Source organism: Pelodiscus sinensis, chromosome 31 (genome assembly GCF_049634645.1).
Source record: "Pelodiscus sinensis isolate JC-2024 chromosome 31, ASM4963464v1, whole genome shotgun sequence".
In the NCBI taxonomy this organism is placed as follows: domain Eukaryota; kingdom Metazoa; phylum Chordata; order Testudines; family Trionychidae; genus Pelodiscus; species Pelodiscus sinensis.
In genome coordinates this window covers 2,639,589-2,657,615 of record NC_134741.1, presented here as the reverse complement: position 1 = coordinate 2,657,615, position 18,027 = coordinate 2,639,589, and the positions used below count along the sequence as shown (strand labels likewise).

General features: G+C 48.6%; 1 protein-coding gene across 1 annotated transcript in view; it reads right to left on the bottom strand.

Annotated features, from left to right (window-relative positions):
- The window catches only part of LOC106732199 (uncharacterized), a 63,590-nt gene that overhangs the window by 29,893 nt on the left and 15,670 nt on the right, over positions 1-18,027 (bottom strand). Inside the window, 1 exon segment of the mRNA XM_075913233.1 lies at positions 6,278-7,878. Coding sequence (XP_075769348.1) covers positions 6,278-7,878 — 1,601 coding nt within the window.

Genomic DNA, 18,027 nt, shown 5'->3' with positions numbered 1-18,027 from the left:
AGGGAAGACAGAAGCCCTCACTTGTCTCTGATGGACACTGTGGGCAGCCAGAATTTGTATCACCAGGTCAGTGGATTAGTTACAAGGGGGCAAGACATGAGCATCTTCTTCTACTGGGGAAGGATCCAAGTCCTGTTCTGCCCCACCAGGAGGGTGTGTGTCTACATTGCAGGGCTTAACTTGAAATAAGCTACACAAACTGAGCTATATCAGTTGTGTTGCTTATTTTGAAACAGGGAGCATCTACACAGCACTTATTTCAAAATAGAGCCCTCTTTCTTGTGCAAATACTCTTTAATGCAAGAGTTCTTGTGTTAAAGTATTTGTGCAAGAGAGCGTCATGTGCTTTTGTGCAAGAGCATCTGTGCCAGTGTAGACGCTCTCTTGCGCAAGAAAACTCCGACGACCATTTTAACCATTGGGCTTTCTTGCACAAGAAATTCATGTTGCCTGTCTACACTGGCCTCTTGCACAAGAACAGTTGCGCAAGAGGGCTTATTCCTGAGCGGGAGCATCATAGTTCTTGCGCAAGAAGCACTGATTTCACACAGAACGTCAGTGTTCTTGCACAAGAACTCGCCGCCAGTGTCGACAGGCAGCATGTTTTTGCACAAAAGTGGCTGCTTTGGCGTAAGATCATGCCAATGTACACATCTTCTTGCAAATTATCTGATAATTTCTGATCTGTGTGTGTGTAGGCAAGAGGTCATCAGCATCTAGAGCAGGGATTTCCCATCAGGCAATGCTTCCCTTGTCTTGGACTTGCTGTTCTCTATTCTGTATCTGTGTCTTCCCCAGCCCTTTTCATTGCTTTTTGTTTTCTGATCAACTTTGGTTCAAGCAGATAGAGGGGGAGACAATGGAGGAGACTTTCGTGAGTCTGACAGTTTGAACACTATGCCCTTATTCCCCAAGAACACAGAGCTGGTAGGTATCAAACTCAACAGAATAAACTTGTGCTATAAAAAGAAAAAGATAACAAGTACTTAGAGTTGACAGCTGGAGCTTGGATATTCATGAGGAGATGTCAGAGAGAGATAGAGATTTCAGTGTGGGTGGAAATAGGCAGGTTTGGAGAAGGAAAGTAAAGCTATGAGTCAGCAGCATAGAGACTGCAGCTGAATTTGTGCTGAGAGCTGAGATTCCCTAGAGCAGGGGTTCTTAACCACTAAGGTGTATCTCCCTAGGGGAGGTGTGAAGGGGATACGTGGAGGTGTGAGGTGCCTCCCAGAAAATTTATCGCAATTGCCTTCTCACTGGATAAAATTATGGGCTGTGTCTACATTGGCAAGATTTTGCGCAAAAGCAACCGCTTCTGCGCAAAAACTTGCCGCCTGTCTACACTGGCCACGAGTTCTTGCACAAGAACACTGACGTTCTAATGTAAGAAATCAGTACTTCTTGCGCAAGAACTATGATGCTCTGCTCAGGAATAAGCCCTCTTGTGCAACTGTTCTTGCGCAAGAGGCCAGTGTAGACAGGAAACATGAATTTCTCGCGCAAGAAAGCCCAATGGTTAAAATGGCCATCGGAGCTTTCTTGCACAAGAGAGCATCTACACTGGTACAGATGCTTTTGTGCAAAAGCACATCTCTTGCACAAAAGCACATGCCAGTGTAGACACTCTTTTGCGCAAATACTTTAACGCAAAAACTCTTGCATTAAAAGTATTTGCACAAAATCTTGCCAATGTAGACGTATCCCTAAAGGTTAGATTTCTACATAATTAACAGGGCTCGACAATCTATGTAATCTACTCGCCTGTGGTGAGTAGATTACAACCCAGAAGAGCCAGGTTCAGGCGATCTGCGCATGCGCAGATTGCTGGACAGTGCGGCTGGTGACCCTGATAATTAATATTATGAATTAAAATTATAAACATTAATTCCTTATTAACTTCTAGAGATTGGCACACTACAATAGCAGTGCAAATCAATCAGGCCTATGTGACAACACACTACAATAACAGTATGCAAGCATTGCCGACTTTCATCTTCAAATATTATGTAAATTTGTTAGGAAAAGGTTCAAAGTAAAAAGCTCATATTATTCATTTAGGCATTGTAACAGGGTTCACTTACCCCACAGGGCTACCAGCTATTAAACTTGGGAATTAGCTCGGACAGCTGTGTCCAGCTGGTTCGCCAGGTCCCAGGCAAGCTTTGGGGTTCAAGCTGGGCCTTCAGCTCAGGCCAGTCCTCTGAATCACCAGGCACCAGTAGAGCCTTGGGTTCTTCTAGGTCAGAGGGTAGCCCTGCTGGCTGGCCGGCTTGGCCATGCTTCCGCAGCCCAGGCAGGGAAGCCTTTGCTGGCCTGAGGGAAGGCGGCTGTGGGAAGCCTAGGCCAGGTCTCAGCCTCGTCAGCCAGGAGCTCTAGGCAGGCCTCTGTCTCCCTCAGAGGCTGGGCCCCAACTGAGCTCCCTGGCAGAGTCCTTAATAGTCCTAGCCATACCCCTTAACTTCCTGTTAGATGAGGGGGCAGAGCTAGGCTGTGCACAAAATGGCTGCCAGGGGGTTTGAACATGAAGTTCACTTTCAGGGGAGGTGTGAAGGTAAAAAGGTTAAGAATCCCTGCTCTAGAGGGAACCTCCTGGTCACTCCATGTCCTGGAAAGCCTGGACCAGTGCTGGGGAGGAGGACTGGTGGGGTGCTGTGAAGGGTGCAGGGAGGAGGTGGGGACTGGAGATGCAGAGTCACTAGCCTACATCCTTGCAAATCTCAGGAGTGTAGCCAAGGCTGCAAAGCTGTGTGGGGATCCCCTAGCACACAGGGACCGTATGGAAGGGGTGAATTTTTTTCCACCCTAGGCAAGTTGTTGAAGCCTCCTCTCTGCAGATCAGGTAACGGGGGGCCAGGGGTTGTTTGAAAGAAAGCAGGAGACAGATTATTATTCAAATAGTTAGATTCACCAAGCCAGCAACAAAGCAACTTTTACAATACCCTACTGGTTACCCAGAAGCCAAAGCACAGCTCCCTTAAAATGTTCTAGGCCTGGGCCCCCAACTAGACAGCCAAGTTAAATATGATGAGGATTACTGAAAATCTTGTTCGTCATTAATAATGTTCTATCAAGCCTAAAGAGTCAGACACGTTACCCACCAGATTAATGATTATGTCATATCTCCCCAACATACATGTTTACAACCAATTCTTTCATTAAGATTTATGAAGTAAGACCACAGAAAGAGTGTTGCAATTAAATACCATTAAGCATACAGAAACGAATGAAGTTCTCCAAGCAGACAGTCCATATAAAGACTTCAAATTCTTCCATGAAGATTAGCAGCATAATTTAGACTGGAGCTCGAGTCTTCAGTCTTGCAATTCAAGCATCCCCTGACCAAGTATAAGCAGATCTGAGATGACAGGATCAGGCCTTAGAGAGCTTTTATAGATTTCTAGCAGGCAGTGGCAGCCTCTTGACATCTTTGATCTTAAGCTTAACTGAATCCTCCACAAGCAGAATACAATGTTATTAAAACACAAAAGGGAATTAATATCCAAAAGTTATATTGTTAACATCTAACAAGCAATATCTAAATATGATTAGTATTTACACTGAATTCTCTAACAATACAGTTTTACATTTCAAAGTTCTAGTCTAACATGGCTATGTTAGATATTTATAGGGAATTGTCTTAATTAACATTCATATACTTTTAAATGTAGGTCACTTAACCTACTAAATGTGTCTTTGGGCAGTGCCACATAGATATACAGTATGGACAGAACCAAAAATTAAAAAATCATGCACCAAAAAAATGATTTTTTTAAAAAAAGATATACATTGTGGCAAACTCCAACTATTCTCCATAAACTACACATTATTGGTAGGTAGTGTTAGCCTCAGAGGCTTGCTGTGGCTCTCCACACAGTATCTTTCTCTTTACTAGAGGTGGAAGCCAGTCTACCAAACCATACTTATCACAGGCTAATTCATAATTTTGGGGTAAAATCCCCTTGGGAGTCCTGATCTCTCTTCTCAAGGCAGATTTTAAAATGTTGTGGGGAAGTTTGGGGGGAACCCAGGCCTTCCCATTACTCTGGGTTATGGCCAAGGGACCCTAGGGCATAGGCAACAGGCAGAGTTACTGTCACTCTCAATCTGGCAGCTTATCTGTGGGCCACTTCCCCGAAGATCCCTCCCAGCACCTTTCCTTTGGTACCTGTTCGTCAGTCCTCTATTCATACCTACACAGTTCCTGCACACATCACTTTCCTATCCTTCACTCTCACCCTCCCCCCATCTTTGCCTGGGAGACACATTTTAAAGTGGCATCACAGGCCTTAATTGGTTGCAGGTGTCTAATCAGCCCTAGCTTCTAGCAAGCTTTAATTGACCCCAGGTGCCTGACTGATTATGCTGCAGTTAGATTTGAGATTTTTTTTTATTTAGGGAAGAGACAATGATTCACCCAAGCCCCAGCTTGTCTTCCCTCCATCAGTGTGTGGAAGCCAGCTTAGGGTTGTCACATATCCTCCCTGCCTGCTCAACACCCAAGGATTGGGTAACTTGGCATGTTAAGCAGTGCATGCATGACAGGCCATCAGCACTGAGGCACTCTCTCTCAACCACATCATATTTACATTCCCTCAGGAGGAATTTTCTGCTGAGGTTTAGTACAGGATGCTCCTCTTCCCCAAATATTTGCAATAGAACTGGCTCCAACCCAACTTTGATGCATCTGTCTGCAAGAGCGATGAGGAGTCCTGTGGCACCTTATAGACTAACTGAAGTGTAGGAGCATAAGCTTTCGTGGGCAAAGACCCACTTCGTCAGATGCATGTAGTGGAAATTTCCAGAGGCAGGAATAAATATGCAGGCCAGGATCAGGCTGGAGATGACGAGGTGGATCCAATCAAGGAGGATGAGGCCCACTTCTAGCAGCTGATCTGGAGGTGTGAATTCCAAGAGAGCAGAAGCTGCTTTTGTAGTTAGCAAGCCATTCACAGTCTTTGTTTAATCCAGAGTTGATTGTGTCAAACTTAAAGATGAACTGTAGCTTAGCAGTTTCTCTTTGAAGTCTGGTCCTGAAGTTTTTTTGCTGCAGGATGGCTACTTTTAGATCTGCAATTGTGTGTCCAGGAAGATTGAAGTGTTCCCCTACAGGTTTTTGTATGTTGCCATTCCTAATATCAGATTTGTGTCCATTGATTCTTTTACGTAGGGACTGTCCTGTTTGGCCGATGTATATAGCAGTGGGGCATTGTTGGCACATGATGGCATATATTACGTTGGTGGATGTGCAGGAGAATGTACCAGTGACAGTATGGCTGATCTGGTTAGGTCCTGTGATGGTGTTGCTGGTGTATATATGTGGGCAGAGTTGGCACCGAGGTTTGTTGCAAGGATTGGTTCCTGAGTTCGAGTTATTATGGTGCGGTGTATAGTTGCTGGTGAGAATATGCTTCAGGTTGGCGGGTTGTCTGTGGGCAAGGACCGGCCTACCTCCCAAGGCCTGTGAAAGCGAGGGATCATTGTCCAGGATGGGTCTGCAAGATAAATTCTTTAGTGAAATCCAAGGCTATTAATACAGGGTTGATGCAGAGGACAATCCATAGATCCCTGAATGTTGGGTCAAAGAGTGGGAGAGCAGGAGTCTGAGGGCTCCACCTGGGAGTGTGGGCTCTATGGTGGGCCAAGGATGAGGGGTATGAGATTCAGGCTACAGTAGAGCAAAGAGAATCCCACCAGCTCTCTCTCCTCCAGCTCAGGTGCTGCTGTGAGAGGGAAGAAGAAAGGTACCTTTATTTGCCATGGCAGCTTTGGGGCTGGGACTGCGGGATAGCCAAACATCCTCCCTCAGCCATGACAAGTCTGGTCTAGGACTGAGACCAATGGGTAGAGGCATCTCTCCCCATCACAGCCCTAAGCACTGGAATAGCACTTAATAGGCTGCATGGCAACACAGCTTAAAGGGAACTTAGGTTATAGGGGATTCTAACCTATCTTGATTCTTAGATATTCAATGAAGTTTGTGTTCTGACTGAAGATTTTGCCACAGTCAGAGAAATTAAAGGTTTCTCTCCTGTGTGCATTGTCCTTAATCTAACAATGTCTAAGCTCTGAATGAACTTTTTCCTGCTATCAGAGAAGTTATAGGATTTCTCACCTGTTCTCTGATGTTTAATCAGGTCTGCGCATGGACAGAAGTTTTCCCCACAGACAGAGCAGTTGAAAGTTTCTCTCTGGTGTGAACTTTCCTATGCCTAACAAGGTCTGCACTCTCACTGCAGCTTTGCCCACAGTCAGAGAAGTTATAGGATTTTTCTCCTATGTGGATTGTACGATGACTGTTAAGATTTGAGTGCCTACTGAAACTTTTCCCACAGTCAGAACACACAAAGGGTTTCTCTCCTGTATGGGTTCTCCAATGTGTAACAAGGTGTGAGCTCATACGAAAGCTTTTCCCACACTCAGAGCAGTTGAAGGGTTTCTCTCCTGTGTGGGTTGTCTGATGACTAATAAGACTTGAGGGCCCACTGAAGCTTTTCCCACAGTCAGAGCACTCAAAGGGTTTTTCCCCTGTGTGGATTCTCTGATGTTGAATAAGGTGTGTGTTCTGACTGAAGTTTTTCCCACACTCAAAGCAGTTAAAAGGTTTCTCTCCTGTGTGAGTTCTCTGATGATTAATAAGACTTGAGCGCTGACTGAAGCTTTTCCCACAGTCAAAGCACTCAAAGGGTTTCTCTCCCGTGTGGATTCTCTGATGTTTAATAAGGCTTATGCGCTGACAGAAGTTTTTCCCACACTCAGAGCAGGTGAATGGTTTCTCTCCTGTGTGGGTTCTCCTATGTGTAACAAGGTTTGACATCTGTCTGAAGCTTTTCCCACAGTCAGAGCAGTTATAGGGTGTCTCTTTTGTATGTATTATCTGATGTTTACTAAGACTTGAGTGCTGACTGAAGCACTTTCCACAGTCAGAACAGTTGAAGGGTTTCTCTCCTGTGTGAGTTCTCCGGTGTCTAACAAGACTTGAGTGCCCACTAAAACTCTTCCCACAGTCAGAACAGTCAAAAGGTTTCTCCCCTGTGTGGATTCTCTGATGTTTAATCAGGTGTGTGTTCTGACAGAAGCTTTTCCCACACTCGGAACAGTTATAAGGTTTCTCTCCTGTGTGGATTCTCTGATGACTAATGAGACTTGAACGAACACTGAAACTTTTTCCACAGTAAGGGCAATCAAAGGGTTTCTCCCCTGTGTGGATTCTATGATGTTTAATCAGGACTGAGCGTTGACAGAAGCCTTTCCCACATACAGAGCAGTCATAGGGTTTCTCCCCTGTGTGGATTCTCTGATGTATAGCCAGGTACGTGCTCCCACTGAAGCTTTTCCCACACACAGAGCAGCTGAATGGTTTCTCTCCTGTGTGGATTCTCTTATGTCTAATGAGCTCTGACCTCTGACTGAAGCTTTTCCCACAATCACAGCAGTTGAAGGGTTTCTCTCCAGTATGGATTCTCTGATGAATAATAAGAACGGAGCGCCGACTGAAGCATTTCCCACACACAGAACAGTCAAAGGGTTTCTCCCCTGTATGGATTCTCTGGTGTAAAACAAGGGCTTGTCTCCGTTGGAAGACTTTCCCACACTCATTGCAAGTGTAGGGTGCTTGTTGATGAGGGATTTTCTGTTGAACAGTTTCTGTGTTTCTTTTCACCCCTCTGTTCCCATGACAGGATTTCCCCTGTCCCTCTCCTGGATGGTTTCCCTGCTGCCTTTCTGGGCTATGCTGACTCTGACAGGTCTTTCCCTGCTCAGGTATTTGGGAAACATGTCCTTCAGATCTTCCCAATAGCATCCCGCATGGAGCCACTGGCTCTAGTCCTTCCTGCTGAAGACTCTCCTCATTGTTTTTACTCCCTGTCCCATCACCTGCTGGGACAGAGAGAAAATTCAGGAGTCATTCTCTATGCTGAGCTGAAAGGAAAAATTTGAAAGGAGAATAGAAAAGGGGAGACACAGCCAAATAATAGCTGGAAAGGTTGAATAATCATGAGCTGAGTTCATCCTCCTTCCTCACAACCCTTCCTCAGAAGAGAAAATCTGGCTTCCCCACTTCCCCCAAATGAAGTTGAAAACAGGCTAAGGGTTAGTCTTGATGAAAATGCACAAGTGACACTTGCTATGAGGACACAGAAATTGGTTTTTGAGTCAGTTTAGTGGATTACTCACCTGTGTGAATGTGTGATGTTATTAGATTTTAATAGGAACATGCAAATCATTGTTGCACCTACTATTCTGTGTTTGCTCCAAATTCTGTGCAAAGTGGGCCAAGTGAGGTAAGCTTTAGCTTTTGATTTTATTTATGCTACTCATATGCATGTATTAGAGGTTCGGTATGTAAAGTTATGAGTATTGGCGCTCTACTTGTGTTTTAAATGTTTGTGACTGGGAGACAAGCAGCAGGTGTTGCTCACCTATTGTGGGCACTCAGTGAATTAATTCACTGTGCTCAGTGAATAGCTATGTTTCATGGACAATGGCCCTTAAGTGTTGCTAACAAACACCTGAGGATATTGCTGCAAACCTACAGACCATCAAATATACCCATGGATGGCTGCCTAAAAAGGACATAGGACAGGTAATTTGATCATGTGGTCAACTCCCTTTTGGGAGATACCTTCAGACAGAACATTGAATTTCCCTCTGCATGGGCAAGGTCATAAAAATATCCCACAGGTTCCTCCATTTTGGTCTTCAGTCCTGCTCTTCACTTCAGACTGAAGTGCTATGAACAGAGGGCCGAGAAGGATTTGTGACCCATCTTAACAAAAGCTGTACTCCAGAAACTTTTAAGACAGCAGTTTACTACATCTCTGCGAAGAGCCTGCATTTACTGGTTTGCCAAGATCTAACCCTCCTGCTCTGGGCCATGCCATCTCCCGGGAGCAGGGGAGGGGTTCTCTCCACTGCACACCTCATGGACCACCTGGCTCAATGCAAACCTTTCCACAGACCACCACTTGTTAATGGAAACTCACCGTTAATTACATAATTACGTCTAAGCAATTTTGCTAGTGCTGTAGGTAGAGAGAACGGTTTAATTTAAATTATTAAACAGACTAAGCTTTTTAACTTTCTCATTTCAGTTTGTCAAACTTCATTTTAAATAAATAAAATATTAATTTAAATACAAAGGTTTCAATGTTTTCTTTATTTATGGCAGGGGGAAGGAAACTTTTTTGGGGTTGGGGGACACTGACCCATAGAAAAATCAGTTTGGCACCACACAAATAAGCAAAAAAACTCCAAAACCCCCCAGCTCTTACTGATATTGCTCCCAACTGAGTCACTTCACTCTTCTGGTGCGCCAGCCCCACAGGGCAAGAGGAAGGGACAGGGAGGACTGAGATTCAGGGTCTCCCATAAGTCAGATTTACTTTTCTGGGGTTCCAGGGTTAGTGGATTTTGGGGTAGGGACAAAAATGAGGGGTTCAGTGTATGGGACAGGACTGCCAGAGAGTAGGATGGGGTGCAGGATCTGGGCAGGAGGTGAGGTGTAGGGGGGTGAGGGTGGGAGGTCTGGGTGGGAGATGGGGTGCAGAAGCAGGCTATGAGCAGGGTAGTTGGCCAGGTGGAAGGGTGCAGGAGCAAGGGAAGGTGGGTTCAAGTCCCCCCTCCCACCCTTGGAGTGACCAGACAGCCAACACAGGATGAGGGATCTGCTGAAGGTACAGAGGTGGGGTAGGTTCTGGAGTAGAGTAGGGGATAAGGTATCTGCCTGGAGGGTGGTGGGTTCAAGTCCTGCCTACCCTAGGAACAGCGAGACAGCCAGCACAGATGCCTCAGGGATGGAGCTGGCTCCTGCATTAGGAAGGCAAGATAAGGGACCCACTGAAGGTAGGAAGGTGGAGTGGGATCTCCAATGAACTCAGGGATACAGCAGGGATTCACCTGGGGAACACAGGATGGTGAAAGGGTCTTGGCAGAGGTGAGTGAGAGGGGATTGGGGTGCAGGGGTCTGTGCACAAGGGAGGGGTGCTTACCTGGCTTTACCCCCCATTGCTCCCAAGCACCATCCCCACTGCTCCCATTGGCAGGACCAAGAGAGCAGCAGGGAAAGCCTCCAGACAGCATATCACTGCACTGCTGTTCCCTGATGGGAGCTCAGTCCCCCCTCCCCCTCCTCCCCAGCCCACATGGCTGCTCAAGGCTTGTGATCACTGCACAGCCTGGCTCTCCTCCTTCAGCCACTTTTCCAACAGGTTGTCTAGCACTATGTTGATCCAGGGCTGGGCTCATCGGTGGTAGTGCATCAGGGTCACTGGCTTGCACAGCCACAGGCAGAGGGGGCAGCTGAGCATGGCTTGGTCAACACCTTGTCCACTCCCTCAGGACTGCTGAGAGAATCCCTGGGTGGCTTCTTCAGACCCTTCCCACACACCTGATCCACAACCCCTGGCTGCCTGTGTCTGTGTCTGGGTGGGCCCTGCCAGCAGCCCATAACAGATGCTGCTCCTGCAGTTTAGGCTGTGCTGCTTCTCTGGAGTGTGTGGTTGTTGCTGCAACTGAGCTCCCCCTCTGCTGCCTCAGTTCTACTCAGCCAGCAATAGCAGCTTACTTGTGTGATTTCCCAGCCTTCCTTGGGTGCCCAGATCCCCCACCTCCTTCACCTATGTCTGGGTGGAGGTGGCTCAGTTACACACCCTCAGCTGCAGAGAATCATTTTACATCTTGTGGGTGCATTCCTCACATCTTCAACCAGTCTCCTTGTCAGACCACTGAGTGCTGGGAAGATTCCCCCGTGACATTAAAGGATTGAAATATGAACATATAGGTCACTGTGCTACCACTGTTACACAATTACAACAAGCCTTGTGCAAAGTGTGTCATTTGCAGTGTCAATGGGAAAGTTCTGATGTGGTGAATATGATTATCCAATTTATATACATCAATTTGAGGTACATAATTTTTGTACCTCAAATTATGAATATGAACCAGGCATGTGTGTTTGAAATATGGTTTCTGCTGGAAGCACAAGGTAGTTTCCATCCAGTCCAGCCAGCACATTGTGAATGGAACATTCAGATTGATGCTCCATCAAGAAAAAACAAATCTCATCTCCCATGGACATTACTCACTATCTGCCCAAAAAGTCCATGGGAATGCCTGCCGTGGCTCATCAGAGCAGCCATGGGCATGTGACTAGCTTATGTGACAATACACTCCATCTAGCCCCTGTGCTTTTCAATTCACAGTGCTGGAACAATTAATTCCTCTCCACCTGTGTTCCTTGTAAGGTACAGCCACATGCAGCCAAGCAAGTGAGATTCACACACCAGCCAGCTGATCAGCAGAGAGCACATGCTGCTAGCTTTGCATGGACATGCCTCTCCCACCACCTTGCACCATACTTATGCCAACCGTACATCCCGGAAAAGCCAGGACAGTCTTGAATTTAAATACTCTGTCCTGATGTTCCTATCAAATAGCAAAATGTCCTGGAAAGCCCTGCTGGAGGAGCAGCAAGCTGGAAATGACTCAGTATACTGCCATTTCCCTCCCCCAGCTGGCAGAACTCACAGAGAATCATCCCCTAGTGTGCGGCTCAGCAGCCACAGTCTTTCTCTGCCCTCCCCACAGATCATGTAGGCGGCTGCCTGCCTTGGCACTGTGCCAGAGGGCAGCTAGGGTGGCTTCTGGACTTCCCTGCATTCCAGCACACCACCCAGTGAGCCTCCGCCACCCCCTAACCCACCACTTTGGGCTGCATAGCCTCCTCTTTTCCCCCGCAGGACTGATTCTGTTATGCGGGGCCCCTGGTCCAGCTGTGCAGCCTTCTCCTCAACATGTGCAGGCAACCACTTATTTTTTGTTACAATGGCCACCAAAGCCACTCCCAGATCTCGGCACTTGGGCTGCTGAGTCTTGGGCTGCTGAGTCTCGACACAGGGCCTGGCTGGTGAGATGGCACCCCTTCGGAGCATACTCAGGCTCAGCAAGTGCACTCCGTGCACTGCCACTCTCTCTTCCCCACCCTTTACTGGGGGAGCAGGAGCGCATGGAGCTGCTCATTCTGCTGCTCTGTCTGAACCAGTCTGCCAGGATTGGGGCTTTCTTCACACACACCCCTCCCCCGCCATGCCTCTGAGCAGGAAGCCAGAGTTGGTACTGCAACCTCGCAGCTGCAAAAGCTCCCCGCTATGTGTGTATGAGCCTGAGCTCCCTGCCCTCTCCCCACCCCACTAGAGGAACAGCAGCCCACTGTCCAGAAACTTTCCATAACATAAGAGGGCGCAAAGCCAGGTAAACATTCCCCCTCATATCTGGACCTCTGCACCCCAATCTCCTTCACTGGCTACCCTCCCGCCACCAAGACCCTGCACTCCCAGCTTGCTCTGACACCATTCCTTGTACTTGCACCCTCCTCCTGGCCAGACACCCTACTCCCAGCTTACTCCTGTACCCTACCTCCTTGCCAGACACCTACCCCCACCTTGCTCCTGTTCCCTCCACCTGGCTAGACACCCATGCTGCCTTACCACCCACCCAGACCTCACAACCGCTCCTTCTTCTGCACCCCAACTCTCTCCCAGATCACGTACCCCTATTCCTATCCCACTCACTGGCAGCCTTATACTGCCCACTGAACCCCTCCTTTTTTCCCTATCCCAGAGCCTAAGGAGGCCCATAAAATCCACTAATTCCAGAACCCCAGAAAAGTAAATCAGGCCTACAGGAAGTCCTTTCCCCTCGTCCTGTGGGACTGGAGCACCAGAGGAGTGAGATGTCTCAGTTGGGAGCCACATTAGTGAGGGTTGGGGGTTTTGGGAGGAATTTTTTTGCTTCGCACTTGTGTGAACCCCAACTGATTTTTCTGTGGGTCAATGACCCCCAACCCAGAAAAGGTTCCCCACCCCTGCCATAAATAAAACATTGAAATCTTTTGTGTTGGATATAAATTAATATTTTACTTTATTTAAAATGAAGTTTGATAAACTAACATGATAATATTAAAACACTTAATATTAATATTATATTAATTTAATAATTTAAATTAAACCCATCTCCCTAGCTGCAGCACTAGCAAAACAGCTCAGGCATAATTATGTAATTAACGGTGAGTGTCCATTATCAACTGGTGGTTCGTGGAAAGATTTACATGGAGCCAAGTGGTTCACAGGCAAAAAAGTTTGAGAACCACTAAAATAGAGGCACCTCTGGTGTCATGAATAGGAGGAGTGCTGACCAGCACCCAGTGACTAAGGGGTTAACTCAGGTACCTAGCAAAGATGTAAGCCAGAGGGCCGAGAGAACCAATTGAGATAGAAGGTTGAAATTTGAATTGGATATATTCCCTGCCTGTTTTTATTGTGTGGGAGAGTTAAACCAGGAATTGAGAGAGACAGAATCATTTAAACCCAGGCAGAACTACCACGAACCCCCATGGAATTCAGGGCATGAGAGTTGACTGAACAAAGAGAAAATTAGAAGCGAGTACAAGGGAAATGTGAATCCAGTTGTGTTCAGGGTAATTTTTCTTTATTTTGTGGTTTGGTTTGACCTGCTCTGTGATTCTATGCCTTCCCTCCCCCTTTACCATCAAAGGATTGTGCCAAGTTTTTTTCTCTGTTTTGTTTTCCTTAGTTGCTCTGTAATATCTAGCATCCAAGTATGTTTTATCAAGTTTGTCTTTTGTTTTGTAATAAAAATCACTTATTTTAAGGTGATGATTTGATTCTTGTGTCCTTGAAGGTCTGTGTGTATCTGCATGCATGCCTCTGACTGAGACTACATCTAGACTGCAAGCTTCTTTCAAAAGAAGTTTTTTGAGAAGAGATCTTCTAGAAAATTTTTTTGAAAGAGAGCATCTACACAGCAAAAGCACATTGAAAAAGCAATCATATATAAGGCCACCTGGAACCAGTTCAGGCATGGCATTAAGTCAACAGTTGCTTCTGAGTGCTGTTGCCTAAGGCTAGCTGAGAGATGCGCTTAAAGGGACCCCCCTGGACATCTGTTTCTTTGCTTCTGCTACTTGCTTGCCTACCTCTCTGAAGGACAGCAAAGCATTAGCAGTGCGTGGTCCGGTTGCCCAGCTTTTGGACGCCACAGCATTCTTCATGACACAGAGCCGGAGCTGCCCCATGCCATGTAACGGCCCCACACTGCCATGCTGCAGTTTCTGCAGCAGTTTGTGCATGCTGGCTTCATGGACCTGCATGAGCTTGACACTGAACTCATCCTTAAGATCCTCTTCCTCTGTGCAGGAGCAAGACCCATGCAACTGCACCCAACAGTGGAGAGACATTTTTGGAGGCTGGACACCAGTTCTGACTGGTGGGACTGGCTGGTTATGGAGTGGTGGGATGACCAGCAGTGGCTCCAAAACTTCCACATGTGCAAGGCCACCTTTTTGAAGCTGTGTGCCTGGTTTGCCCCTACCCTCCAACAATGCAACACCCACCTGCAGCATGCTATCCCCTTGAAGAAGCGGGTTGCCATCACCATCTGGAAGCTTGCCACCCCAGTCAGCTACTGGTCAGTGGGCAACCAGTTCGGCATGGGGAGGTCCATCATCAAAACCCTCCTTATGGAGGTAAGGCACTCTTGGGCTGCAGCATCTGTGTGGGGGGAGGGGGAGTCCTGGAAAGGGGTACCCTAGCAAAAGGATACAGGAGTGGGTTGGGGGGAAGCTCCATCCCCAGGAAGTTGTGCTGTCCCGCTCTTACACAGCCCTGCTGCTGGGGAGCGACCTGATAGGGGGTGGCTCCTGGGTTGTCTGGAGAAGGGGACAGATACCTCCCAAGGCTCAAGCACTCTCATTCTCTGTTTTGTGTGTTTGTCTCCTTCTGCATGTTGTGAGGGCCATCAACTCCATCCTGCTGCACAGGATCATCCGCCTGGGACACCTGGATCCAATCATCACAGGATTTGCTGTCCTGGGGTTCCCTAACTGCGGTGAAGCAATCAATGGAACCCACATCCCAATCCGTGCACCACATCATCGAGCAGCTCAATACGTAAACCGCAAGAGCTACTTCTCAATGGCATTGCAGGCCCTGGTCGACCACTGTGAACAGTTCACAGACATTTTTGTCGGGTGGTCGGGCAGGGCACGTGATGCCCGAGTCTTTAGAAACTGTAGCCTGTACCACAAGCTGGAAGTGGGCACGTTCTTCCCCCACCGTGACTTTGGGGTCGGGGACATGCAGATGCCACTGTGCATCATGGGGGATGTCGCCTACCCCCATATTCTGTGGCTGATGAAGGTGTACACAGGCCACCTGGACCCCAGCAGGGACCAATTCAATATCCACCTCAGTGAGGCCCAAATCTAGGTGGAGTGTGCCTTCAAGCACCTCAAGGCATGATTCAGGTGCCTCTTGAAGGAGCACTTGAGGGAGCATGACATCCCCAAGGTGGTGTTGGTGTGTTGTGTCCTCCACAACATTATGAAGAAGGGGGAGGTCTTCCTACTGCAGTGGGAGGCAGAGGCCAGCCATGAAGAGAGGGCCTTCGAGCAGCTGTGTTTAACTGCCATCTTCTAAGCCCATCAGTTGGGGATGCGCATCTGGGAGGCCCTGAGGGAAAGTAACTCAGTAACTCTCCCCAGGGCCTCCCCACTAGGAGCCTGTGCCTTGCTCCACTATCCCTTTCCCACCACAACCCCTCCCTTCCCCTCTTCCCTTCAGTCTCAACACACCTGTTTTGATTTTAACAAAACAATCTTTGTATTTTTATTTCAATAAAATAAACTGGGGAGGAAGGGGGCTGAGAACTTGGAGGGGGGAGAAATGAGTGGGGCTCAGTGCTGGGACTGGCATGAGGGGCGGCTGGAAGTGCCACCTCGGGTCAAGGAACCTCAACAAACTTGGGGTTGATGGAATCTGGGACAAGCAGGGGGATACCATGAAGGGGGGGGGGCTGGAGGCAGGGATGACGGGGGCAGAGGAAAGGGGCATAGGCATAGCAGGGGTGGGAGCAGAGGTATTACTTGGGAGGCAGGGGGAATATGCATAGCAGGAGGGCAGAAGGGTGGAAGGCAGGAACAAGGAGAGCAGCTGGGTGTGCCATCATTTCACACATGATGGCATACATGTTGTCACCCTGCCACACAGGCTGGTCCCACATGCCGCTCCACCACTCAGCATTCTCCCGGACCTTATGAGCCAGGGCCTGCTGCATGTTGCACAGGATGCCTACATGCTGTTTCAGGAGGTTCACCCCTCAGCAATGCCTGGTCTGGCTGTGGAGAATAGAGGGAGAGGCGGTCAGTCATCCATGCAGAAACTGTCCCTGAGGCCATGCCCTCCTCTGTGAGCAGTGACCAACAGTCCTTGGCCCAGAGGACAGGGATGTCCCAGGAGCAAGGCCATGTGTGGCCTGCACAGCAGCCCTGCCACACCAAGTGCCCAGGGCACCATGCTGCCCACTCCCCTCTGTCCCCCATAGACAAGCACACAAGGGAAGTGTACAGCCACAGTGGGTTCCCATGGGTGGGAGAGGGGCCTGGAGCAGCCTGGCCCTCCTTTGGGCCTGCGCACACACCTGCATCTTCTCAGGGTATATGAGGTCATGCACGCACCCTTATGCCAAGTTTGCTTCCAGTGGTGGATGGTGATGGCAGGGCATCCTCCCCAGGGGCCAGACGTGTGTGTGGCTTCCCGAGTCTGTGAACAGGATCCTGGGAGTGCTCCGGGACTGCCTCTGGAGGCTTTGTAGCAGTCTGGTGCTGCACATGCTTCCACATGCCCTGAAAGAATATGATGCCCAGGCCAAGAAGGCCAAGTGACAGTCGCACCCCCTCCCCTCTGTGCCCGCCTCCCCCGCCCTGTGTGTGTGTAAAACTGAGAGCTCTCACCTGATGATCTCTTCATGCCGTCAGAGAATGCCTGTGACACGTCCAGGCCCTGGGATACCAGTTCGAGGGTCAGCATCACAGTGCTGGCCGTGTCTTCCTCCATCTGGCCTGCTGTCCTTCATCCTCCTCCTCCACAGTGAGCTCAGCGTGGGCAACAGGTGTCTCAAGCCCCAAGTCTACCACCATGGGTGGGGAAAGGGCTCCCCCCCCAGGATCTGGTGGAGCTTCTGGTAGCAGGGGCAGGAATGGGGTCCTGACCCAGAGTGAGAACTGTGCTCCCTGGCCTGGCCCTGGCAGAACTCTTTAACTTTACTCCAGACCTGTTCCAAGGTCCAAGGGGGAGTGTCCCCTCTCTGCCAGGGCTTTGGCCATGCACCCATAGATGTCGGTGTTATCAGCACTGGGGGCGAAGATCATTCAGGGTCTCCTCCTCCCCCCTTAGCCTGAGGAGGGACAGGATCTCTGGTCTGGACTATGAGGGCGCATACCATTTGCTACTCTTGGCAGCGTCCTGAGAGCCCTGCTGTTCCTCCCTGTGAAGGTCAGGGGAATTTTGGGGGGCTTCTGGCTTGACCATGAATGGCAATGCCTGTGGCAGAGAGCCACACAGTCAGGTGCTGCTCCCAGGGCCAGCTTCCTGCCACAAGGCTTGTCCAGGGTACATGCAGCTTTAAGAGCTGGCAGAAGACAGGAACTATAAAGTTGTGATTAGTTTGGACAGTGTCCACCAGGTTAGCTATTTCTGGAGGCCTCTTCTTTTGGGGAAAAAAAAGCCTCTTCCACAAACATACACACCTTTTTCCGAAAGAGCTCTTTCAGAAAACGGCTTCTCTCTCATAGAAAGAGGTTTACTGCTGTCAGAAAATCCCCTCCATTCTTTAGACTTTCTGTCGAAAGAACAGAATAGTAGTGTGGACGTAAGGATAGTTTTTCCGGAAAAACAGCCATTTTCTGGAAAAATGCTGCAGTGTAGACATACCATGAGGGGCCAGCTACTAGACCCTGAGGGGTCAACTCCCCCTCCGGAGCAACCCCTGTCCACCGCAGGCTGGACTTCCAACAGAGAAAGGCAGCTCCACACACAAGTGCAGTCCCTGCCTGCAGGGATCCTGGGTCTCCCACCGACAGGGGCTACTCTGAACAAGAGCAAACCCTGTCTGTAATGGCCCCCCTGCAGGGCTAAAACAGCCCCCAGTTAATTGGAATTGGTAAGAATCATC